At 39.9% G+C, this 27339-nt stretch overlaps 1 protein-coding gene across 2 annotated transcripts; it reads right to left on the minus strand.

The window, feature by feature from the left end:
* Positions 1–27339, minus strand: LOC131139816 (LIM domain only protein 7-like). Of its 2 annotated transcripts, XM_058089718.1 has the most exons (27): positions 27171–27339; positions 27010–27081; positions 23919–23989; positions 23365–23434; positions 22122–22228; positions 21735–21765; positions 19643–19756; positions 19430–19571; positions 18653–18794; positions 16460–16610; positions 15782–15927; positions 15393–15576; positions 11686–12231; positions 10901–11197; positions 8641–8755; positions 7927–8088; positions 5095–5120; positions 4911–5018; positions 4742–4816; positions 3583–3710; positions 3353–3397; positions 3180–3232; positions 2947–3118; positions 2687–2869; positions 2483–2591; positions 1643–1745; positions 1–861 (listed from the first exon to the last, which is right to left on the minus strand). In XM_058089718.1, the coding sequence occupies exons 2-27, from the start codon at positions 27076–27078 to the stop codon at positions 839–841; spliced, it is 3372 nt and encodes a 1123-aa protein (XP_057945701.1). In that variant the 5' UTR covers positions 27079–27081; positions 27171–27339; the 3' UTR covers positions 1–838. The 2 variants fall into 2 exon arrangements, with proteins under 2 accessions (XP_057945701.1, XP_057945702.1); XM_058089719.1 differs by lacking the exon at positions 2483–2591.

A 27339-nucleotide genomic window follows, 5' to 3' on the forward strand; every position in this document is an offset into this window, starting at 1 on the left:
TTCCAAGAATTTAGTAGCATTTAATCATGGACTTATTTCATTCAATAAGAAAGCTAGTAAAATCAGTTTAATTCACTTTTGAATCTCACATAAGCAAAATAAATTCACATTACACACAAAAAACAACAGCTGAATTCCCTCAATTGCTTCATTGTGGTCAAAGAAGCAAGACAGCAAAAATGAGAACACAGTGGGTTGCTTTCCTTTGGTTATTGATGTTTTTTCCAAGTTAAATGCAAACAAGTATAGTCTATAAGTACAACTTTTGAATCTTTCAGCCAGTACTTGCATTGCAATTTGGTTATTACCGGATCCAATGTGTTGAAACCCATGCCACAGACCAACTAGTGATATTTACACTAAGTAACTCTTTTTAAATTTAGTAGGAGAAATTCTGCCCCCCTGTGGCAAAATCATGAATAGCAAAAAACCCTTAAAACAGTGCACAGGAGGACATTCCAGTAAAGATGCCCATCTAATGATAAAGGCGTGTCATAACATTGATTTATACCAATGTGCGCATAGTGAGATTATATTAGGAGGGGGCAAAAGTGCTCTAGTACATGCGTTTCCAAACAGGGACTATATTAAGACAATATGACAGTATATCTGCAATCTTCCATAACACATTTAAACATCCAAGTGACAAATAAAATAACTTCACATTAAACATATTTATTTATTCTATATACTTAATCCAAGTTGATCAAATGAATGCCAGGATCCATTTTCCAAGTGAACAACTTGTGACCACAATTCAGAATGACAGGTGTAATTCCGGCAGTGCTGAGGGTCTCATTCATTAGTTTAGTCCGCTATCATGAGTACCTTCTCTTGGTCACATGGATGGGGAACCGGAGGCTAAAATGATGTTAAAGATAAAAGATAATTGGTGTTTTTGATAAAAAAAAACACACCAAAATTATGTTATTTAATCTAGTCTGCAATGGAAGACATTCAAAGAGTCCACACACACACACACACACGAATGTGGAAGCAGGAAGTAGTTTTAAATTGGACTCTCACATTTTGACAGAAGTTATATGCACTTTGTTCTGACTAGTAATTTTGGTCAAGTGTAAAATTACTGCAGCTGCAGGACATTTAACAGTGGCAGCTATTGAACTGCAACGAAAAAAAAAAGTCATGTTGTAAAAAGCGTCATGCTGGGAACACTGAGTGCAGGTAGGATTGCAAGGATTATCTAGCATAGTACACATCAAGTGCTTTATGAATATTTCCAATCACTTTCATATTATGTGTATTATCATTCAATGTAGCAATGTCATAGCGCACAGTCTGGTAGACCTCTGTCTCACTCTTCCCGCAAGATATTTTTTCTCTAAATGAGAAATATCGTCACATTTTAATCTCACAAGATCTGGTGTTAAATTACACCCCTGGTGTCAACTTTTCAGCTTTTTCTTGTTACATTGTGATTTTTACTCTATTTTTCCCATTCCACTCCACCTTTTAATATGTATATTATGATGCAAACCATTAAAAAAAACAAGCCGCGGGCCAAACACGACCCCTGCGCTGCACTTTGGACACCCATGGTTTAGTGTGAAGTGAAAAATACAGTCAACCAAACAGCAACTACAAAAATGCGACTGTAAAAATCCGCCAATGTAATACTCACACTTAAGCTGGAAATAGCAGGGCTCACAGTATGGCTTCTTGTGTCGGACACGAACCTGGACACCATTCTCTGTTTTTCCCAGACACTGTTGGCAGCCCACACACTGAGATGGAAAGAAAAGTGAGAAAAGTACAATGCAACAAATAATGTGCCTTTACTTTTAATATTTCTAGTAATAGTTTTAAATCAGAGATGCTTTACAATAGCACTCCTAGCACGGGTCCCCCAGTGGTTGCTGGAGGAAATCACCTGCAGGCCATATAATGGTGGATGCATATTTGTGTCTACATACTAATTAACTCCGGCCAGCTAAAATTGGAAGCAATTGCCTAGTGACACTTTCACAATAGGCTTTGAAAAAGAAACTTGACAGGAGACACAGCCCCCTTTGCTCCTCACCAATCAAAAGAGGTAAAAGGCTTCAGTTGTTGAATGCCACCCTCCGAAAAAACTGATTACAGGTCATACAAGCCTTATTTTACGTCCAATAACATCAAAGTGTCAGTATTTATTTAACAATATTGTATGTTTATTATCTGTGATTGGCTGGCGAGCAGTCCAGAGTGTACCCCGCCGCTCGCACGAAGACAGCTGGGATAGGCTCCAGCATACCCGCGACCCAAGTGAGGCTAAACGGAATGGATGGATGGATGTTTATTATTATGGTTGTAGTCTTCAGTGCAAAATAATACAGGTCCAAAGCGATATAAAATGTAAAATCTAGAATACACCACCGTGTGGACGAACACCGCTACAGTGGTAAGAGGTGAGACTTGAGCCCAAGTGAATATTACCACACTCATGTGAGCACACCGTGACCCGCTGTCATCGACATCTCACCTGGAAACAGGCAAAATGGAAGTAGAGGCTAAGGGCCTCAATAACCATGGCTGCCCCGTTATTCAGGTCGCCTTCACACAAACAGCAAGTTCTCCTGCCACTGACCATCCTGAGGCAGCACATGTTAATAGTGTCAAAGGCCCGAGTGGCAAAATAATACATGACGCAGTTGGAAAAAAAAACTGAACTGTTTGTGTTGATTACCTGCCAGGGTGCAAGACTGTGGATGTATTTCTCTGGGATGTCATGGATCCAGTAGTGTAGCGGGAGGAGGCGGAGGGGGAGTTCCTAATTGGACCACAATAACTGGCAGCAGCAGAGTGTGGTCGGGGATAACCAGCCATGGAGGTCGAGTGTGACGTTTCAAGGATGTCCAAAGACTCATACCTGCGAGCGGTGGAGTTATAGAGGCAATTGACAGAGCACAACAGTCACCACACGGCCAAGCAACAGACTGACCCAACCTCTTCAGAGGCATCCCGATGTAGATGGGTTCCTTGTAAAAACTGCTGCTGCGCTGACGTATCCAGCTGTTGTCGGTCAGAAGCTGAGTCCTCTTTTTCATTTCCTCCAAGATCTGCTGCCTCTCCTGCTCGGCCTTCGAAACCGCCTCCCCTTTCCTTGTTTTTGGATCACCTGAACAAAACAAAACATATTCAGCATAAGCGTAACATAATAGGATAGAAACAAGGCTAACCTTTTTGTTGTTTTTGTGGACCACCTAACGCTGGTGTAGACAAGGACTTTGTCCTATGGGAGAGGCAGAAGGTGAATATTTTTGTGCATTTGCCTAAAATATTTGAGCACAACAACATATCAAGAGCAATAACACGTGGGCTGATAAGTCACTCTGTCAAGGCTTGTTCTGACCTGTGTGCAGGAGAAAGCGGCGCAAAGTCGGAGAAGCCTTCAGCCCTGAGGTGTCACATTAGCAGCAGCAAGTTGAAAAAGAAAAAAAAAAGAAAAGCAAAAAAAAAAAGTTAGTAGCAGGCAAGTGGGCAGCCATTGTAAACGTCCTTGAACACGCTACATGTAGTGCAGTCATTTGACATGAAGTTTATGTGCAATATATTTGTGCAACACAAAAATAAAGGTTTTACCAGTCTTCCATGATCTTTCCATTCTGATCTTTCTTTGAGCCATCATGAGTGCTTAGTTCTTGAGGCCTCTGCTCTTCAGTGTTTGTCAAACCATTCACATGGACCCCTCTGATAATCTCCATGTTATTCTGAAACCAATGAAATGCTATTTTACAGAACCATATGAGCCAGGTGTTAAAATGAACTCCAATGTATAGGAACCATAATTAATGAACTTGCTTATATTTGCAGGAACTCAATTTATTTAATTATGCATTAATTTTCTACCGCTTATCACGGTCACGGGTGTGCTGGAGCCTATCCCAGCTGTCTTCGGGCGAGAGGCGGGGTACACCCTGGACTGGTCGCCAGCCAATCACAAGGCACATATAGACAAACAACCATTCACACTCACATTCATACCTATGGACAATTTGGAGTCGCCAATTAACCTAGCATGTTTTTGGAATGTGGGAGGAAACCAGAGTACCCGGAGAAAACCCACGCATACATGTGGAGAACATGCAAACTCCACACAAAGATGGCCGAGGGTGGGATTGAACTCGGGTCTTCTAGTTGTGTGGCCTGCGCACTAACCACTTTCTATGCCGCATGTCCTCCAATGAACTGCTTTGCTCAGTACATATTTTGTATATTTTTTAGGTACAGCTTTGAAGTGTTAAGTTACTGTATGATGAGTTTAGTGTTTTTTGGTTTTATAGATACAATAATTAATGAACTTGCTTATATTGGCAGGAACTCTATTTAAATCATTCATTCATTTTCTACCGCTTATCCTCACGACGGTCACGGGGGTGCTGGAGCCTATCCCAGCTGGGATTCACACTCACATTCATACCTCTGGACAATTTGGAGTCACCAATTAACCTAGCATGTTTTGGAGGAAAACCCACGCATGCACGGAAGAACATGCAAACTCTACACAGAGATGGCAGAGGCTGGAATCGAACTCTGGTCTCCTAGCTGTGAGGCCTGCATGTTAACCACTCAACCACCGTGCAGCCAAACTATTTATATTCATATTAAATCAGTCCCGATGATAATAAAATAAGCCTTACAAGATGTACAAGATGTACAATACACAAGCAGTTTGAGGTACAGAAGTAAATGCCATACATATTAAGTGCAGCTTCAATATCAATCTCAGCCGGCTACACACCTCCCCCTCCACTGCAGCATGTTGCGCCTTCTGCCATTCTGTATCCAGCCTCTGCTGATCCTGCTCATATTGCTCCTAATCAATGCAAATACATGGGAGTAAATGCAGTACATGTCAAATACTAGTTGATGTTTTTCCTTCCGCCACTCTCCAAAGTGCTGGTCTTCACCTGTAGGAGGCGCTCCTGCTCTTTCTGCCACTTCTCTTGACGCCTGCGGTGGTCTTCACGGTCCCACGACCAGCTGGATGAGGAGGGGCTGATGGATGGCACCTGGAGCTGGAGATGCACAGGCAGATTGAACATGATCATCAAGCAACACTCATACACACTTGATGAAATGGTGGAAACTCACATCAGATATTGCCGATTCTGAACCACCTGTGTGAGAAAGCAAAGTGTCAGTGCAAAAAAAAAAACAAAAAAAAAAAGCCTTACAATCACTGTCGGCTCTCAACACCAAACAGTCAATACACTACATCGGCAACATTCCTTGCAGCTATAACAGCCTCCAGTCTTCTGGGCATATTTCAATTTGGATCAGAACATTTTTGAACAGAAACTTGTCCTTCCTTAAAATTTTGGATATCCTACCCTGTCCTGTATCATGCAGCAATGAGTGCAACATTTAAAAAAATAAAATAAGAAAAAGGTCTCCCATATCCGGTCGGTCTACGAACAGGTCAAATTGGAAGCAGGAGAGTTCAAGGTATCAACACCCCAATCACCATGGCTTAAACACCGTAGACAGCCCGATGACTGAATCTGCCACTGACGGGATTAAGATGTCAGGATTTGGAATATCAGTGTATAAACTGGCACACTAATCTGCTAATACTGTATACCTCCCAGTTTGAATGGTACGGCAAGGAATGACATTTCAAATAAACTGTTGTGCTGTCGTGAATGAACAGAAATTGGATTTACTCAAGCATTCGCGGCACTCCACAGCAAAATGATAAAGTTTTAACATCAAAAGTGTAGAATTCTTAAAAGCTTTTTCACACACTGCAAGCAATTACCACATAAGTAAACCCATGAGCTGAAACCTGCAGAGCCTTAATGGGGAGAATCCATCGTAGCAGGAGACAAACACACACACACACACAAGAAAAAAAAAAACAATTGTATGATGTTAGAAAAAAGGTTAACATGAATGCAATTTTTTTGCATTTGGCCTGATGGAGCTACATATAGTAAAAAATCTGACCCATGCCAAGAGTTTTATTTACCGTATTCTCTTTACTTGATCAACCCCCCCCAGTAGCTACGTTTACATGCAGTCAAATAACCATATCATAACCGGAATATTAGCAATAACCGGTTGCGCACGGCCATGTAAACACCAATAACCCTTTTGAAAAACCTGAATATACTCATATTCGAGTTTTTAAAAACCTGAATATTCCACCAGGGTTACTGCTTTTCTAACCTGAATAATAGGTCACGTATACACACATCGGGATATTCCCAGCAAAAGGAATATTGATTTGTGTTCCATTCAAGAGGAATATTGGGTCTTTGACAGGAAGTAATGAATTTGAAAACATGTCAGCATGCAAAACTGCCAATTTTTGGAGCGAGGAGAAAACTAATCATCTCAATGTGGTGAAAGACAAAAAAAATGTTTGTCCTTTACAGACGTTCTATAGACGCTTTGTCAAAGTTTTTGGTTTTATATACAAGAAGAAGCGGAAATGATGCTCTCCGTGCGTCGCTGTTTTGATCGTGATATCCCAGTTGTTTAAAATTACCATGTATACAGGAATAACCCTGTTTGCCAAGGCATGTAAACAGATTATTCCGAATGATTCAGAAACCGGAACATTGACTACATGTAAACGTGTTTCCCAGTTTCCCACAAGACTGCAGTCTGTGAGGGCTGTGTGGCAAGAGGAGGGCTAGATGATACAGCTGTCCCTTGCAATATTGCGTTTCGATGATCACTCCCTCACTATATCGTGGCTTTTCAGAAATAAATGCTCGCCATTTTGTGGTAGACTATGGCATTTTATTAGTCAAAATATATTAAAATAAATGATAAGTACTCGAGTCACTAAGTGGCAGTAAAAACAAAACACTAATGAGACAATGGCATATCCAACATGATGAAGTAAAAACAAGTTCTCCCTCTATTCTGTGTGGAAGTGGTTAGTTTTTGGCTTAGTAAATTTAGAATAAATAAATTTGAAGCTAACTACTTAGCTCACTGGCTTGCGGCTGTCTCCAGTCCCTGCAGTTGAGAGAGTTGTCTAATGTGGTGTAAACAAAGAATTGTAAAGAAGTAGGAGCGTAATGGTGACTCTGGGGTGTTGCTTCATGTCTACTGGGCTCTAATAAATGTTAGAATCCATATTTAGACAGTCAAACAGTTTTCTAAGCTCCAACTATGAAATATTCGATTTAATGAAAATTAATTTAGCGCAGTCTGGAACAAATTAACCGCTATAAATGAGGGATGACTATAATAGTCGAATTTGCATAACTGGTTGTGACGCAAAACGCCAGAGTGCACCATCATCATCTAATATCTTTATTGATGAACCGATGTGTTTTGGGTCAAGCAAGACCTTTGTATGTGCATATATGAGGTGTATTAAAGGGGATCTATTATACTAATTTTACAGTATTGAGTTGTGGACTCCTATAGAGCAGCTACACACGATAACCAGCACACAAAGCTTTTATACAGGTCTTCCAGAATCTGCACCTATTCAGCTGTATTTCTTTGGATTTTGTGGTTCCCGCGAAAACGGTCTGTTTTAATGTTAGGTGGTGGTGTTAGGAATTGTAAACAAACGTGGCTTTGCTTGCAAGGTAACAGAGGGGAGGGCAGAGTGCTTATCTGCTTACAGACGCGCCCATATAAGGAAGTCTGCCCCTCTGTGACATCACAAAGGAGCAATGTTACCACGCTTTTTAATAAGTGTGTTTTGAGCCATCCCAAACTTCTTTTAGGGCTCACTTCCAAATGCACAAACCTCATTATCTGAAATGTTGGCATCGTTTAAGACGAAAATACAACATCCTAATTATATTTATAAGTCAGAAAAGTGGAAAAAACATAAAAGGTCCCCTTTAACAAGGACTACATATTCCCTGAATCACAGGTTCTCAATGAAGATTAGAGTTTCACTGATTCACAGGTGCTCAACGGAAACTCTAATTTCTTCAAACAGAAGCTTACCCTTGTTTACATAGCGACAAATATCCATGGTAAGAGTGCCAGATTGCAAGGCAGATGCCATTTTTTCCTCCCACAGACCGGAGCTCATGTGTGCTGCAGCAACTCCATCAACAGTCACGATCTCATCGTCTACACACAGCTGGCAGAGCTCTGCTGGGCCGCCTGCCGAGGGAGGGACAGCCGTCAAGAAAATAAGACAGATAAGGGCGCAGACAGCACAACACAAACAAGGTTCCCGCTTCAGAACTGATTTGCTCAAACCAAAAAGGAGAAACAAGCTGGAGACAAGGTTGCTGCTCCAAATTCTAATGTTCCAAATTCCCAGCAGTTGCCGCTAACGCCTGAAAGTGTGTCACCCATAAACTTTTCCACAAAGTGTTTGTGGGTGGATTGTTTGTACCGCTGATGTGCCCATGTTTCCCCATGTTGTTCCTAAATTCCTCCACAATAAAGCAGTCAGTTCAACTACCACAACACAGACCACTCAAACATTTGTTAAAATATACGTATGTGCATGTTGAGAACCATCGTCTTAATAAATTTATTTTAATAATTTGCCTCAGATTAGTCTACGAAATTACGAAATAAAAGTTACTTTGCATCCATGTGGCATTAAAAAAGTTATCTTATTCAGATCAAAAGAACAGCACAAAAGCAGCAACCATTTTTATGCCGTCATACATTTATTTTTTAAGGTAGAGAAAAATGCTTTACCTGGCTGAATATATTTTATTCTTGCTCCAGTCGCATCCCAATGAGGCTGGAAACCAAAGTCATGTGGACTGTTCGGTTTAAGAGCAAGACTCACACTCATGTAGCGACAGTCCACCTGAAAAACAACACACACACACATAAAGCTGACACCCACTGATCTGATGTCAAGCTCTTCCTGGTGGAAACTAAATACTTTCAGCAGGACACCTCATGTTCTAGAGGGTGGGAGAATATCTCTCACAGTACGAAGCAGCAACGGTGGGGGATAGATGCAGTCAACAAAACTCACGTGCAATTACAATACAATCATTTAAGCTCCTTAGCCATTTGCTCTACTGCTCCCTCTCAGTGGGGATTTATTCAAGGTCGACTAATTTGCTCAATGGGCCCAATATTTCCAGGGCACCCCAAACATCTCATTAAAAAAAATGATTTTTACTCTTAGTTTTATTTTAGTCGTCATATTTGTGCTTAAAACTACATTAAAATATATTTGAACTAATATACAGGTACATCTTTTGAAAAAAAAATTATATCATGAAAGTTCTATATTTGACAGAGTGGAACACTTATTTTACCTTTTAGGGTAAGGTGGCCAAAAATATTTATATTTTAAGGCTAAAAACAACCAATTACTTAAAAATGTCATCCAATACTTCTCTACAAGAGAGGAGAAATATGATCTCAGGGAAGAACTAAATTTGAAACACTTATATGCTAGGACTACGTTAAAAAGCCATAGCATTTCAGTATGTGGAATCAAACATTATTAAAAAACAACCTTAAACTGTATTATGAAAGCAGGAAGTGAACAAATGTAACAGTTACTGATTGTAAAAGTACCAGATGGAGGGGTACGATTTAAGAAGCTTTGCTTCTTCCTACTCCTTTTGGACATGTGGAACTGTGAACTGATTATGTGATTCACTCAATTGTAATCTGATGCATGTTCAAATGAAATAAAACCATTACACCATTATTACCTTCATTACTTACAGGTAATGTAATCCCAAAATTCACCATCTCAGAACATTACAATATAACATAAGATCAATAAAAAAAAACAAACAAGCGTATGCTCATTCTTTGCACTCAATACCTGGTTGAGTCTCCTTTGCATGAATAACTGCATCAATACAGAGTGGTATGAAGGCGGTCAGCCTGTGGCACTGCTCAGGAATAATGGAAGCCCGGGTTGCTTTAATAGTGGCCCTCAGGTCAGTCTGCATTGTTGGGTCTAGTGTCTTCATTTTCTTCTTGACAATACCACATAGATTCTCTTTAGGGTTCAGATCAGGTGAGTTTGCTGGCCAATCAAGCACAGTAACACCATGGTCAAAGAACCAGTTTTTCGCACATCTGGCATTACTGACTGTGGAAACTACCTGTGGAAACTGGACTTCAAGCAACACGGATTTGGTGTTGCGCCAAGACTCTGGAACCCTGGGGTACACCCTGAACTTGTTCTGAGCCAACTGTAGTTGATTTCCAAATGACATGCAAAATGTACTTTTAGCTGAAAAAGGGACAGAGAGATACGTAGTCCAGTTCTTTATCTACACAGTGCAGGTAAGACGCTTCTGACTCTGGTTCAGGAGTCGCTTAACATTAGTGACATTTGTGGAATTTGTCCGTGAGTGCTGCCTCTTGATGTGCCTCAGCCTCAGTCCACTCCTTTTGAAGCTCCCCCAAATGATTGTGTGGCCTACTGACCCAGACAGAGACCATTTAATGGCTCAGGAAACCTATGCAGGTGTTTCAAGTTAAATATCTGATAGGATGTGATCATGTGTAAGTTGAACTTCGGTCGGGAGGCGGGGTAAACCCTAGGGTGGTCACTAGCCAATCACAGGGGAAATAAAAACCACTTACACTCACATTCACACCTATATTTTATAGTGTCCAACACATTTTTTTTGGAATGTGGGAGGAAGCTGGAGTACCTGCAGAAAACCTGAGAATGTGCAAACTCCACACTGAGAATTGGATCTCTTGACTGTGTGGCCAATATTGAGCTTTTTCACAATGTCCTAATTTTTTGAAATATTGGTTTCTATAAGCCACAATCATCAAAATTGCCAGAAATAAGGCTAGAAATATTTCATTCTGTGTAGTGAAACAATATTGGATAAGGGTTTCAATTTCTGAAGTCAGTGACAAAAAATTATATATAAAATTTTTTTTAGATACATCTATAACTGCATTCAAAAGTGATTTTTTTTCTTAAAGAAGTGCAATTTTGCATTGATGAAAAACATACCTTTGGAATGTCGACATTACGTTGAAGAGATTCAAGTTGGCTACGTTGGGGCTGCATGTTCAAATATGTTTGTGACTGATGCGGAAAGCCATTGGTTTGGAAGGTCTGGTCAGGTAGACTATTCCATGCTTCCTTTGCTAAAACGGTCTGGTTGGTGGTCTGCATTGGATCCTGGTGCCAACTTCTTAGATAGGCCGTGGCTGTCTGTCTTTTGAGCAAAGAACTAGCAGGTACGGGAACACATTCCCCTCTTTCACTGATCGATATTGGACCCTGATTCTCTGTTGGACTTTTCACCTGAGTGACAAAAACAAGTACAAGTTTAGAAAGCTACATTAAAAAAAAGCAGGACAATTGCATTAACCAGTCACCATTGAGAGAGAATACTACACAAGAGACAAAAGAGTTTCACAAGGATACAGCTGCATATATTATTAACGAGGGAAAACAATAGGTAAGCCACACGAGCATCACAAAAGCAGGCCATCTGCACGCACAGGAAATGCCCTCATTATGTTAACTTGCCTTAGCAACCACCTGGGCACTTAACCTCAATGAGTGAAACATGAAACATCCACCCAAACATTTAAAAGTGAAATAAATGACCAGGTTAGTGCTTCTTTTAGTTACCATTTCAGTTTGAAATATGCGTTTCTAACACATACCGAAACAGGTTTCATGGTAACCCCAAATATGTGCACAATTGCACACATTATGCATTGTAAAATTGCTCATTCATTCTCATTAAACATAAAAGGGAAAACAAACCATTGTGCATAACTCACATCAGATAGTCTTTGTAACGTGGACATCCTGGACTGGCTGGTCCCAAAGGGCCTGGCTGTGATGACGGACGAGAGGCGACATGATCCTTCAGATCGCCTGAAACCACGTGGAAGACTGGCTGAGCATGACCAAGAAGCAGCTCTTGCCAAATACTTCCTGGTGCCTGAAGCTGGCTGGGATTTACTTGTGTTTTCCGCGTTTTCCCGAGGGAAACTGTGGCTCTCTTTTGCGAACTTATGTCTCTTGTCAGAGAGCTCTCCCAACGTGTCAGACAAATCCACTGTGCGAGATGATTCTTTTTCATTTGGAAGCATTGTTGTGATTGAAGAAGACATTTGGGCTGTTGAATTCTCCGCCTGAGTCATATGTGTTGTAGGATCGAAGGGCGCTGGAATTCCTTGGGATTTGAACTGGGTTTGGGAGCTGAAAGGGTTGTTTTGAGTGGGAGTGGTTACTGTTGTTCCATTTAGTGCCAAAGATGAAAAATGGGTCTCTTCCCCCACGATGTTTCCATTAGAGTCAGGCACGGTGCCAACTGAGGATGCCTAATGATGAACAACAAGAAAACAGGAATTACACGACAAAAATGGATTTAAATTGTGGTGACGCTCTTAATTCATCAGTCACTCCATTTAATACATGTTGTACAGAGAGTGTACAGAGTTTGAACCCTTTATCTGTGGAAATATGCCCCAAAGGTTTTTTTTTTTTGCAAACACAAACTCCAATTTAGATCTGTGACCTGTGGTGTCCATTGTTCCCCACCTGATTTTGCTCTTGGACAAGGAGGGCTAAGACGTGTCGGCCAGCAAGCAATCTAGTTGCCATATGCTTGCCACGTGTGATCAAAGGATGCCCTGTGTGCGTGTGTAATGGTTTATTTTAATTTGAGTTTGTCATTAATCTATTGATTTCAGCAGAGTATTAGACTACTGCTTGCACTTGTATGGTAATTTTGCATGCATATAAGCTACACTGGAGTACATCCAGGGGCGTACCAACCATTCGGTAAACACAGGTAATTGCCTTGGGCCCCAAGATTTCCAGGTGCCCCAATCATTTCATTAAAACCTGATTCAATTAAAAACAAACAAACAAAGTACATAGTACAGTTTTAGTCTTAAAGGGATAGTTTGGATTTTTTTGACATGAAGTTGTTGACACAGTAAAGTCAACCGCAACTCACTTAGTGTCCTGAGCAGAGTTCTGCTCGGATTTTGGTGCTGAGGAAAGTAGTTAAGTAAAGCTTCTAAAAACATTATGCGTTCAAAAGCATAATACATTTGCATCAGAAAAATGCTCACTCAAAAAAAAAATCAGACATCACAAAATAGCTTTGAGTTACTTTCTCTGCCACCGTATCACTTTGCGCTCCCGCCTGTCCATTGTTGTGTGCATGTTTTTCAGTGTGGAGACACACTGATTGTGATCAATAAAAACAAAAATAAATAAAAATGGTACGTACTTGTAATTATCTGGGCTGTGACTACAACAATTGTGACTTCAAGAAATTCCATCGTTTTCCTGGCTCAGGACACGGAGTTGGGCGTGAGTCGCTGCTTATGGGGGTATCATACAACATGTCAAAAAATCTGACCCATCATGTACTGAAAATTATTTCAAAATGCGAAAGCCTTAAGTTTTTCGACCGCTGCCCCTCCCTTATGCAAACGACTATTTCATGTTATTGCTCGTGTCTGGAAGAAAGGGAGTGACGCAAAATTGCTGCAAAAGGCAAATGGAAAACAGTTTTTTTCTTAAAAATAAAAAAAAAATACCAAAAAGGTGTCAACTAGGGTTGGGCGATATGGACGATATAAAATTTAATTCAGCAATTAACATAAAATGTTACAAACCTTAACCCATATAATGAAATACACTCAATTTGTAAAGCACACTTTCGTATTAAAGTGGCTGTTTAAACTTCTCAAACAGGATGTCAGCCTATGCACACAATCTACAAAACCTTCAACAAACTAATACCTGTGCTTGTGATTAAAGGGGACCTATTGTGCTCATGTTTCAACCCTTTGTATTGAGTTCTATTGACTTTCTATAGAGCAGCTACACACAATAACCAGCACAGAAAACTTTAGATTTAGCCGTTGAGGCGGTGGCGCTCAGAAGCCAGACGTGAGGTGAAATAAATGTACCTTTCCCGGTGAGAGCGTGTTGCTTCTGGCACCAGCAACAGTTTGGCGGATATTTCACATTCATGTTCCCAAAAAAAAAAAAAAAGTCTCATGTGAAATGCCTTTGACAGATGAAAATATATTTCTCTTGCTTGGAATCATAAATATAATATCTGCCTGAGCTTGTTCGTAAACAAGAGTAGCAGAGTTTGGGGGAGGGCAGAGAGTTTATTGGGCTTACAGCCACGCCCATAAAAGGAAGTCCACCCCTCTGTGACATCACAAAGGGGCAGTTTTACTACGCTTTTTGAAACTGAGCGCTTTGAGCCATCCCAGGCTCACTCCAAATGTCCAATGCTTAGCTCTGTAGGAGGTGGTTTAGTGTTAATAGTGAGAACAGTTCGCCGTGTAAATACTTCCCCATACAAACGTTCCTTCTCACAATGACAGCATCGTCTGTCACCTTATGTATCAAAGTCCCCCGTGGTGCCAACTTGACTTGTTTGCATTTATATCATTTATACCGGTATAATTCATTTTCTTATCATTGGAAGACTCTATACCGGTATAGAAAAAAAATATCATTCCACCGTCGTGTCAACCTTTTTCACAGTGACAAGAAACATAGATAAGAATACAGCAGCACCGCTACTGTCAGTGTCAAACAAGGAGAATGCAGAGTCTTGAGATGAAGTGAGAGTGGCACTTTTCAAAGATGTGGGTTTATTACAGCGGCAAACCATTTCAAAGGTTGCTTAATGTTCTTATAGAAAAAACCTTGAAGTGATTCACTTGTTAGGTAATAATAATAGTCCCTTAGGACGATTTCAACCACTTTATCCAACTCAGTAAATAGGAGCCTATCATTCAATCCTATTCATTTATCAATTGGGTGATGGGGGGTGGAATTAACATGTTATTTGGCCTGGACGATATATATTTTTAAAATACCAATATTTACTTTAAGCAAGATATCAAAACCAACCATATCGTTAATATCAGTATAGACTGGATCAGCGCTGTATCTCCAGAGAATAGTTGGCAGCTGTAACTTGGTTCCCATCATTCATGTTAACAAGCCAGTCAAAAGACACACACACGCACACACCACAAGGTTAGGCCAACTACAAATTTTGAGGGTTGACAATGGACAGAAAAATAAGCAAACAGGCAACAAAGCAACTAATTGCAACACAGCTATTCGAAGGCTTCTCCATAACAATACCATATAATACAGCTATCATAAAACCTTGAAGCAGCAGAATACCAGATGAGTGAACCTCTGAGTCAGTAGGGGCAGGACATTGAAGCCACAAGCTTCCCAAAAGTTCAGCGAAACTAGACAATGGAAGATTGTAAAATATGTGTCCATGTCGAGCTGTAGTGAATTTGTGTTGGTTATATTTTCTTGGCACACTTTGGCCTTCCTGATTGTTATTAACGATGGTAATTCCTAAACAACCCATACCATTAGGAAATAAATGTGAATGCAGAATCAGTGAGGTGTGTTTGTACAATATACTCATTGTTAATTATTGAAGTGAAGAGTAAACAAAACAGAAACATAAACATACCTGTGTGGGGGAAAAGTTCTGGTGGGTATGAGAAGAGGCACTGCCAAGAGGCACCTCAGTGGCATAACTCCGAGCCAAAGGAGCTCGAGCATGTGGCCGGAAAAAAGAGCCTGAGCACTTTGATGGAGGAGAAGTGGAGTGAGTGCGTGGGGCAAGGCTGTGCCTCTGTGGTGACAGCTGGTCTCTGGAGAATTGGTATGTAATGGAAGAAGAGTCAGAGTAATGAAGGCAGCAGAAAAGATGGAGGATGTGTCACATTAGTCTAGTTCACTGTGGCATAACAGACAAGTGAGGTCAGCAGCCTTTTCATATTAGTTATAAAACATATAGCAGACATTGCAGTATAAGATTGCACTTTTTTTTTTAGTGCATCTGTAACAGCAGACTACCTTTTCAGCTGCATGCGGTTTCCCTTCTCTTCATGGTCATTCGCAGATCCATTGGTCATTTTGTTAATGACATGTTCTCGGTCAAGCGACTTCCTACGCACATCGGAATTTGTGCTCCTGCGACGGTTCTTCCACTTTGTCAAGTCCTAAATAAGGACAAATTCAGTTAAAAATAAATGTTCAATGCACATGAAATAGTGTAGCGGTTACATTTATAAGCCATTAAAGATCAGATTAGCTGCACATTTTCAAGCACAAATTTAAATTTGAAAAATGTTAACTTAATAAGATGAGCCCAATGTAGACTGTGATCCTTAACTTTCTCACGCTCACATTTCACGCTACCTCCATCTGCAACTGCCACCCTTCCTCAGGTAGCCTTCTCATTTTTCTTTATGAAAAAACTTAATGCTGCTCCGGAATAAAAGGCCCGCAAGTCACTTATAAAATTGTGGTTAAGAAAACATAAACGAAACCGAATGGAGACATGCAATACCTCAGTTTCTGCCTTTTATAGGCATTTTTCATATATTTAAGACACTTAAGGATCTGCAGGGATACTAAAGATCATCTCAGACTCTAGTATCATTAGGTCCACTTTCAGTAAAAAACATTAGTTTTTTAGTTTTTTTTTTCCTGGAAACATGTTAACGCACTAATCGTTTGCAGCGAACTTACATCTTGCCAGTGAGCCTCACTGTCTCTGGCAGGAACATGGCTCTTCAATTTCTTGTCTCCGTCATTGTGCTTGCGCTCATCCACAAGGTTATCGTCTTCAGAAACTTTACGTGCAGGATACACCATTGGAATATCACTCAATGATTTGCTCCTATTCGGAATGAAAATAAAAAAACATGAAATTTGACTTAGGATATAAAGCCAGCAAGTAAACACAACGAGATGACACTTTTGCGCAACGCAAAATTGGCAAGCTAACTCGAGCAGATATGCCACTGTACACTGACAACTAGTGTATGGGTTTTGATGCAAGCATTCCATACATACACAAGCAATAGCAAATCCAAATGACAGCATTCTTTACCAAGCACAAGCAGTACAGCTGCATAAGAGTCATGGAAGCCACAGTTCAACAGATGCAGTCTGTTGTCTCCCAGCAGCATTGAACAGGTGGCTCGGCAAACCTCTTGAAGGGAGGAATACAATTCTGACTCAAACAATCCTGTCATTTGTCACAGAATCATCTGACAAGTCTTTGCCGACAAAATAAAGAAAAAAAGTAATTACTGTATGGTAATTGCAGCATTATTCCTTTTGTTGTCAAGCAAACACAACGAAGCAAGCAAAATCAAAGAAGACAAACAATTGATGTACAACAGCAATAACACCTTTGCACTTTAAAACTACAAAAATTGTGAAAGATGTGTAAAAGTGTTGAAATATTAGAGGTGGCGCATAGTGCTTGAAGCTAGGTGACATCAAGGTGGTATACAACCGAAAAAGCACATATATGTGTTGGTTGCATGCCTGAATTCTTCTTTCTCTCTCGGCGTTTCCCTTCAGGGGTCGCCACAGCAAATCAATCTCCTCCATCCAACCCTGTCTTCTGCATCTGTCTCTTTCACACCAACTACCCTCATGTCCTCCTTCACTGCATCCATAAAATTCCTCTTTGGTCTTCCTTTATGCCTCCTACCTGGCAGCTTAAACGCAGCATCCTTCTACCAATATATTCACTATGTCTCCTCTGGACATGTCCAAACTATCTCAATCTGACCTCTATGACTTTATCTCCAAGGCCTCTAACATGTAATGTCCCTCTGATGTACTCCTTCCCGATCCTATCCATCCTGGTCACTCCCAATGAGAACTTCAGCATCCTCATCTCTGCTACCTCCAGTTCTGCTTCCTGTCTTTTCCTCAGTGGCACGGTCTCTCGACCAAACAACATGGCTGGTCTCACCACAGTTTTGTATAACATTTAGCTTAAATGAATGACCAGCTGCAATTCAAACTTCAGTAAAGGGCACAGTCAGGTACCTAAATGTCACCAATATTTGTGTAGTCATGTGCATCTTTTCACAGACTGTGAAATTCTGAGATATCGTTATGACGCATATGAACTTAGACATGATTCTGCCAAGTCAAATTGTGATGAAACATCAATTAATCATACTGGCGCTTCGGATTTTACACCCGACTCTAGGTACATTTAATTCATTAAACCTTGACAAGATTTGTCATTCAAAACAACAAAATACTTGTGGGCATTCGGCCTGGAATGATAAATTAAGATCCCGGCTGATACAGATACTGATATCCAATATATGAAAAAAACAGCCTTGATACACACAGGATATATACTGTACATGAACATATGAAAATACAATTCTAGACAAAGAAACAGAATGCATACTAAATGCATTATTCCCAGCAGAGCAGTTCATTGGCCAATTGCTACCAGGCCACAAGAGGCTCAGCAGCATCCCCTGCTGCTTGGTGAGAACAGAAACTGTAGAATAGTGCATGCTTTCACTTTTAAGTCCAGAAAACTCTCAGATGCCAGAAAAAGTCTTCCATTTGTCGCTATTTGCGTTGAGAAATTATGTTGCCAAGAAGGTTCGAAATGTTGCCAAATTTAGCAACAAAGTCAGCAAGTTTGCAACAACATATCTGGTCATGTGTTGGTCAAGGCTGCTCAAAAACTACATTTCTTCCCAATTTACAACATTCTGTCACAGAGCTGATGTTACCATTCTGTCAACAACAACACTGTATTTTAACATGAATCTTCCATAATATACAGTACCTGACTAAATGAGGTTTACATTTGAATACTGTTATTAGACACAAATATTGAACAAAAACTTGAAGACAGTTTCACACATTTTGTAGGGAGGGCTGATTTTGCACCTGATAAATGAAGTAGAGCAGCCTTTTCCACTTTCCTCTCCTCGTTTCCTCTGTAAGAGTGGAGTTGGGATATGGCCTTTGGCCAACTGTTGTGTGGTCTCCATCCTAAATACCTGTTCAGCCTCTGCATCACTTCCACAACCTGGAGAAGACAATATATTTTCAGTTCAGGGGTTATTTTCTGCTAGTTAGCTGAAGTAATGAAACAAACAAACGAAAAAAAACACCAGACTCGGACACAAAATTCAGCAAGGCTTCAGAAAATAGTTTTGTCATTGATGACAAAGAACTGAAAAGCTGTCATCACAACCAGTCATATTTTCTGCTTGAATCCCGCTGATGAAAGCTCTGTGTGCATACAATGTTAAGTGGGAATTTTCTCCAGTGGGTTCTAGCTTTGCCAAATAAGTATTCACCCTGACAGACCAATTAGGGAAAAGTGACTTCAGATTAAACATGTTTGTTGTTGAGTTTAAGTATCATAATATACAGTATATGAAGCGAGGAGATAATTCCAATAAAATTAATATCAGTGCACTTGTCATCAAGGCATCCTAACAAAGACCTTTGGGGATGCCAGTTTCCAGAATGCACTTTGAAAACCGACATCTTAGTCGGAGCCAAAGGACATATTGTAGTGGAGATCAGAAAGGAAGCTTCACAAGATGACTGTGTGCTCAACGGATAAACCAGAAATTCTCATTTCAGGCAGGTTGTGTAAGGACAACTTGTCTAGCACGAGGACCACAGACTATTCCATTACATAAAGAAAAGCACCTTCACTGTTTGTATGGATGGCTCGGGATTCTGCAGAGTCGATGCTGTCCACTGAATTCTCCCTCTTATAACTTGGCCATTTCCCTGGATGACAACTGTAGACGCCATCTTTCACAAAAACATTGGTGCCTTCATCTAGAGCCTGAAGTAAGAGGGGAGAGTTAATGTCATTCTGGACCACAGAAACGATGTAAATAAAGAAAAGAATCAGACCTTGGACAGAGCCAATCCTAATAGTCCTTCAAATGCTTTGAAGTTGAGCTGAGGACCACTGTAGAACTCATCTAGGTGGGACTTACGACCTAACCAGTAGACTGTGATCAGAACCTGTAAAACAGAAGGAGCAAATACATATGGAATCAAATGACAAATTACATAGAATTACAAATATTTCGTATTTTAATAAGATTGCAAGGATGTAAGAAAAAAATAATAAAAAAGTAGTAACCGCCACTATATAGATTACCTTCATGCAGTAAACAAAACAAAAAGCAGCAGTTAAAGGTGATATTTGTATGTCACTTAAGGTTGTAGGTTTGACAAAAACGAAGAATGCTTGAAAAAGACCTTAGAAAGTGCTGTGCTGTTTTATTTCCAAGAAAGACCAATATATAAGATTATTGTTCACGTGTGAATAAAGAAAAATGTGTGAATATTGATCAGCAATCCAGGAGTACTGAACACTGCTGACACTCGGATATACACCAGACACCTATTACAAAAGGAAAAGTAAATCCCTGTAATATATGTGCATGTTTTGGGCATATTTTTTCAAACAAAAAAGCTGACTTTTTGAATTATCTTAATTCAAAAATGGACCATCCCTTTGTTTTGTAGTTGCCCGAGTTTAAAATCTCTGTAGTATTAAAGAAATAGAGTGTAAATTGCAAACAAAGCCCCAACGAAAGAGCTTCATAAAACTGGATTTCAATGGATACAAATTGACCCTAATTGTTTAATAGAAAGAAAAAAAGAACAGCCATTTCAAAGAGCGACAGAGCACTAACAAACAGCCTCATTACTGTGTGCATGTGGCCAAGTATTGTGTGAATTTAAATGAGGCTTCTGATGCAACCTCTGAAACATGTAAAATAATAACAGTGCATGCATACCAGCACGTCCACCCATATGCGCCCCACAATCAAAAGCTCACGTGTTACAACTGTGAAAGAAGGCTACTTCAAAAAGGCAAATGATGGCTGGCTCACATTGTGGGCCCTGTTGGGGTTTTATCTATTGCAGACAAAATGTGTGGCTTTAAAACCATAACTAAATTAAGCTTGGACAGATGTTTAGTAGGGATGCTCCAATCAAATGTCTTTGAACACCAATCACCTGTGTCTTGCACTATTGAATCATGCAGCATTCTCTTTGTGCACTGTGATGTCATTGCATCACCCTCTGCCTTTCCATCACACGGCATAGGCATGTGACTCCAAATAAACGTGTGCCTTGTAGAACTTACATGCCATTTGTGAGAGTGATGTGAAGTTTGCACCGAGCAACACATACCATGCAAAATATCTCCTGCGGATAGCACGTTAAAAAGCTTTAATTTAATATGGCATTTGAAGAAGAAACACTTGAGGATGGCAAGTTTTCCAAATGACACTTGATTGTTCATTTGGAGCCCAGCAACCTAGATGTCCTGTCAGAGCTCCTTAACTCACTCCCAGCCATTTTTCAAAACATCCCCTCCAGTAACGGCCAGACGATTTTGACTGATCTTTCAAGGCAAATAGAATATCGTCTGTAAGAAACATCAGACTCCCGTCTTTCATCAAAAAAAAAGTTGTTTCTACCTTTTCCCCCTTGTTCAGCAATCAGCATTAGAACATAGGCAAGTTTCAGTAAAATATCAGTTCCTGACTTAAAAAAAAAAAAAAAGGGACAAAAACAGCTTTTTGTGAAAAGATACATTTCAAGCATAAGTTTCACTTTGACGTAAATATTCTTTTACTTTTGTGACGGCTGAAATATCTAAACAAACTCAACATAAAACACCACATCAAAATAACAATTTAAGAATAACACCATTAAGTATTTAGAATTTGAAAGACATAGTAAATATGTTGTTGGGATCCACAATTGGGATTATAAAAAATTATAAATAGGTCTTTGGAATTGAGTGAGTTAAAGGGGAAAAAAACTAAAAATGACAAAATACAATGTGTTTGGGGCTACCTCTTTTTATTTAAATAATCCATGTGATGGGTATTGGCAGATTTCACTCATGGATGATCGGTATCAAAATCGGCAGCATGAGACTCTAATCGGAGCATCTCCAAGTCTAACCATTACTTACATTTTTGAGTCTTCGATTGCCTTCATTTCTCCTGCAATAAAAAGGGGGAAAAGAAAAAAATGACTTTCTGTAATTAGTATTTGGAATACTAATCACCAAATCAATGATCCTAAATACACTTCACATAAACATCATTGTAATACAGTTCTATTACTGAAGTATACTTCATACTTATTCAGTGTGTCAAAGTTTCTTTTGTGTATTTTTGCACCCCTGCTGCAAAGGCATTTTTTACAACATATTTTATATCACAAGTAAATAAGGCTGTATAACAATGTACCAAGGTGCTGGAAATACAAATGTTGTGCATTGCATGAGGCAGCATACATACACACTTTCTTTTCTTTTTTTTTTTTTATAAAAGGCACCGTTTAAAGACAACTGCACCTGAGTGTTGCTCGAGTTGACAGGTCCTGCAGGTCTCCTGGGTGGAAAAGCTGAGACTCGTTCAGTCCCAATTTCTCGCAAGCTTTAAGAAACACGTTGACGTTATCCTGCGGATTGAAACCCAAAAGACACAAGTTTTCCCCCCAATACATCAGGCCGTCAAGTCAAGTCCATTTAATGGTTGATATGAGCAGGTGGTCATGTTCTATAGGTGAAGAGAACATTTTAACAATTGAAGTCCTGTGTATACACTGGGGTGCAATGGTACAGTTTGGTTGTCACCCAGAAAAAAAAATATATCAAAATGAGAATGTCTTAGAGGGGAAATGCCTGACCTTCCTGGTGAGCAGGTGCTACAGTTCAGTGCCTGACTTTAACTGGGACAAACATTGTGCTTTGACAAAAGTCTTGTCGTATGCCAAAATAATGTACTGTAGATTCCAAGAGCTTGTAGGACTCTGCACATATCCCAGCAATGACGCTAATGATCAATTTATAAAATCATCTGGAATGGCAAAGAAAGAGGTCTTCCACCACTCCTAGACTTCATGGAGATTTCTTCCATCATCTAACCCCAAACATGCGCAGTTATGTTCATGCCTGGAGACTGGCTGACCAATCCTAAAGCATCTTGACCTTCTTCACCATTAGGAACTTTGATGTGGAAGCTGGGGTGTGAGAAGGAGTGACATCCTGCTGAAGAATTTGCCCTGTCTTGTAATTTGGAAGGTAATGGCCAACAGGAATTTGGACAGAACTAAACAATGGTGTCGCACAGCTTGTAGAAAGGATGGACATTAAACTGCATCCCAATCAACACAAATACTGCAAAAAAAAAAACTTGCTGGAACCTGTGTGAACCCAAGATTCACCCAGAAAAAGTTTGGTCAAGTTTGGTGGAGAAATATCATGGCTTGCGGTTACAACCAGTATGGGGGTGAGCAAGAGATCTGCAGAATGGATGGCAACATGGCCCATTACCTTCCAAATCACAAGAAATTGGCAAATTCTTCAGTAGGAGCCTCCACATCAAAGTTTGATAGTGAAGGTCAAGATGGTCCAAGATTGGCCAGGCAGACATAACTGGGCCCATTTCTACTCGACATTAATTTGACTTTTGTCCAAGCACAATTTGACCTTTCTCTCCTAATTACATTATAAAACCCAATAAAACCGAGCAACTGTACATCACAGCAAATAAGCGTGCTAAATACATTCTTCCATGTAAAACTCCAATATTTACCAGGCCAGCAATGGGAGTAGAATGTCGATTCAGTTTCTTAATGATGCCAGGTTTTAACTGGTTGATCAAGCTGTGGAAAAATAAAATAGCTGAAGATATAAATTCAACAATATACAACTATAGACTTGCTGTGGAAAGATGACTGATTAATATATACAAATATGAGCAGGATCAAAACAATGCAAAGTACCAGTTTCAGTCATAGTGTTAGGGCTGTCACAATAATCGATAAATTGAATGATAAAAATGAAACAAAGTTGATCATTTGTCACCTCATCTTTCTTTCAGGCTGAATGACAAGAGGGTTCACTCTGCAGTTGTCTGTGTGCATTGGTGATACTGTGGAATGAACAGAGAGTGAACCCTCTTTTCATCTGTCCGCCACCAGATATGTGGACAATTATTATTCATAAAAATCTGTTATTGTGACAGGCCTCGGTAGTGTTATGCCAACCCTGCAGTTGACCCTAGTGGTCCTAGTCTTCTCAAAATTGACATAGAAACTCTCAGAGTTTGACAAATTGTCTTCGATTACACATATCTTCATGACTTACTCGCAAAGCAGGACTCCATTCTCAAGAGCAGCTCGAAAATCGCTGCAGCCAAAATGTTTTCCAGTCACCTCCTAAAATACAAAATGAGATGTGTAGCAGAAATACAGTAATTCAACTTGTGGCAAAGAGAATATCATGTGAGATTTAGAGATGAGCGTTCATTTAACATTCAACACATGTCTAACCAGCTTTAGTGAAAATGTCACATATTTTACAGTGCATTCTTTTATGTAGACTCAAAGAGCTGTGCACTGATTGCAATCAAAAAATTGGGCAGAAAATGATTTTGTCATAGTGGATGCAGAGGACGTGGAAGAGGGCCAGGAACCAAGTAGTCCCCGAGAATTAATAATGATGTCGAAAAAAAGGTTGAATGGAATGATATGAAAAGCACAATGACATTAAGTAGTTCAAACACATTAACGGAGTGAAGAATGATCAATTTGCCGACATATACATGAAAGTGGATGCCTTCGGAAAGACAAATGAAAAGGCTCACATTATATGGAAAATAAAGTGTAAATAATAAAGAATGAAGATTTGGAACAGCACATAATGTGATTATGACTGGGTTCCATATTACACACAGGCATTATGGGAGGGCAGCTGATAACAGGTGAAGAGGATGTTGCCTAAATAAAGCAACAGGCACACAACTTTCTACAGTCAAAGGGCAGATGTCAACACCGATACATGCATTCCAAAGTTCGGCAGACATTATGGTTTTAAATGTCCATCAATGCACCGAGAAAAGAAGCTTAGGTAGTGTTTTAAATCAGAAAATACAGCAAGATACTGCAACTATTACATGTTATCATCATTACGTGTTAATGCATGATCACAGCATGTATATCAAACCATGCAACGTTGGTAGAGTTTTTTTTGTTTGTTAGTTTTTTTTCCAAAAACATGCTAAGTTAATTGGCGACTCCAAATTGTCCATAGGTATGAATGTGAGTGTGAATGGCTGTTTGTCTATATGTGCCCTGTGATTGGCTGCCGACCAGTCCAAGGTGTACCCCGCCTCTCGCCCAAAGACAGCTGGGATAGGCTCCAGCACCCCCGCGACCCTCGTGAGGAAAAAGCGGTAGAAAATGAATGAATGAATGTTATAATGCACAGTAAAGGGAAAAAAATATGTGTTCATGTTTCACATAAGGATTTTGAATGATGGGTAAAATTCCAAAAAAAAAGGGCAGTTGCACTTTAAGATTAAAACTTCTCAAATGGATGAAAATTACTGCATCTAAAATATCACAAAGAGAGAAGCAAAAGCTAAATATTGTAGAATATTAATTAGGCAAAGGCACTGTACCACACCAGTACCAAATCATGAACTTTGATTTAACACAAGAGCCTTTACCAAGTGCTAAAATACTACTAAATACTAAATAAAATGAATAAACTACTGCAAGTTATAGAATTCCTGCCGACATATCCTTAAATACTGTATCTGCCCGAGTCTTTCATAAAAGGACGTGGACAAGAAGTGTAAGTCTAAATTAAACTGAAATAATTCAACATGAGCCATATAATATATACACAAGGCGAGAGGGTCTTAGTAATGAGGACACAAAAATGAGGTTATTAAGGTTCAGCCCCGCAACTAACAGAGGGCCTCAAAAGCCTATTCTTCTCCCTAATTAGTTCCTCCAGGAATCCACGATCACAATTAGTTTTGTGCAGTTTGGCTTCAAGAATGTTGTCAGTGTCATCAGCCATGATGTACATTATACAGTGAAACTGAAAATGTATTATTAAAAAAAATGATAAACCTTCAAGAGACGGCCCAATTTTAAAACATTATAAAAATTGACTGTAATATTAGCCGTGTTCTGCTATTTAAAATGTTTTAGTTTCGTTTGTTTCGTGTAAACTGCTGCAAGTTAAGCAGGAAACAATACAATACGCTTCCTTGCTTATCTGCTCTCCATTTTGTCTGGTTTCAGTTTTAAGTTCAAACTGTACAGTACAGATCAACATATAGGTTGTATCAGTTTCAAGAGTATTTCAAATTTGGGGGGGCATGGTAGAAAATAACTGAGAACCACTGTACTACACAATGTTGAGATGCATTTTTTTTTCTTGAAATATGTAACTTTGGGGGCGGCACGGCGGGCGAGTGGTTAGCGTGCAGACCTCACAGCTAGGGGACCAGGGTTCAATTCCACCCTCTGCCATCTCTGTGTGGAGTTTGCATGTTCTCCCCGTGCATGCGTGGGTTTTCTCCGGGTACTCCGGTTTCCTCCCACATTCCAAAAACATGCTAGGTTAATTGGTGACTCCAAATTGCCCATAGGTATGAATGTGAGTGTGAATGGTTGTTTGTCTATATGTGCCCTGTGATTGGCTGGCGACCAGTCCAGGGTGTAGCCCGCCTCTCGCCCATGGACAGCTGGGATGGGCTCCAGCACCCCCCGCGACCCTCATGAAGAAAAAGCAGTAGAAAATGAATGAATGGATATGTAACTTTGTTACATCCTGTATCTACATGTGTTGGTTTACATTATATCAAATTTCCATCCCTTCATTTTTCAGTATGCGGGGCCTGTGTGGAAAAGGTTTGGACATCCCTGGTTAACAGCAACATTTACCAAATCATTTAAAACAATATGCTTCCTGCCTCTATCACAAGCACAGACCATCCATGCTTGTTTGTGACAGGAGGTGGAAACATGCAAGATTGGCATAGGCTTACTGCCAACACTGGACACATTCTCATTATGAGCCACTCAGACAAAACTCACATCCCATATAGACTTAGTCGACATTCACGGTTAATTTGAATTGATTTGTCATAGTCTAATGTTTGCAAAATGCGCAATGCTTGGACAACAGCCAACTCATGAGAACATATGCTTTCAACCACATCCTTCACAAACACACTGGCTGCATGACCGACTCTGCAGCAGTGTGAAACTACACTTTAAGTTGTGATAAAACTGTTTCAAGTTGTTCTTTTAAGTAAATGAATGATTGTTCCACACACCTGTTTTACTGTACATGTTCGTCTCTAAAAACCTGACATTAATTCAAGCAATTTCAAGTTTTAAAGTATTTGAACCACAAATCACAAACATGAAAACCTTACCTCTATCCAACGCTGAGCTTCATTGAAGGCATCTGCACAGCTGAAAGTGCTTTGCTGGCGCCACTCCATTTGCTGTGGATCAGAACGATGAAAGCAATACAACACAATGGAGCACACAAGACAAACACGCTAACAATACGTTTGCGCATGAAATCACCTACTTCAATAGATGCCGATCAATGTGATGTGAAATTATGCAAGCTGCATCCAAATGGTTTTTGCTAACAAGGGCTGTTCCCCCACTAATTGGCGTCCCAATGGCCACCACGGAAGCGTTCGAACATCAAACTTTTCGTCACTCTCAAGTCCCGTTTAAATGTGATGTTTGGA

The sequence above is a fragment of the Doryrhamphus excisus genome, chromosome 12 (assembly GCF_030265055.1).
Source record: "Doryrhamphus excisus isolate RoL2022-K1 chromosome 12, RoL_Dexc_1.0, whole genome shotgun sequence".
NCBI classification, from domain to species: Eukaryota; Metazoa; Chordata; class Actinopteri; order Syngnathiformes; family Syngnathidae; genus Doryrhamphus; species Doryrhamphus excisus.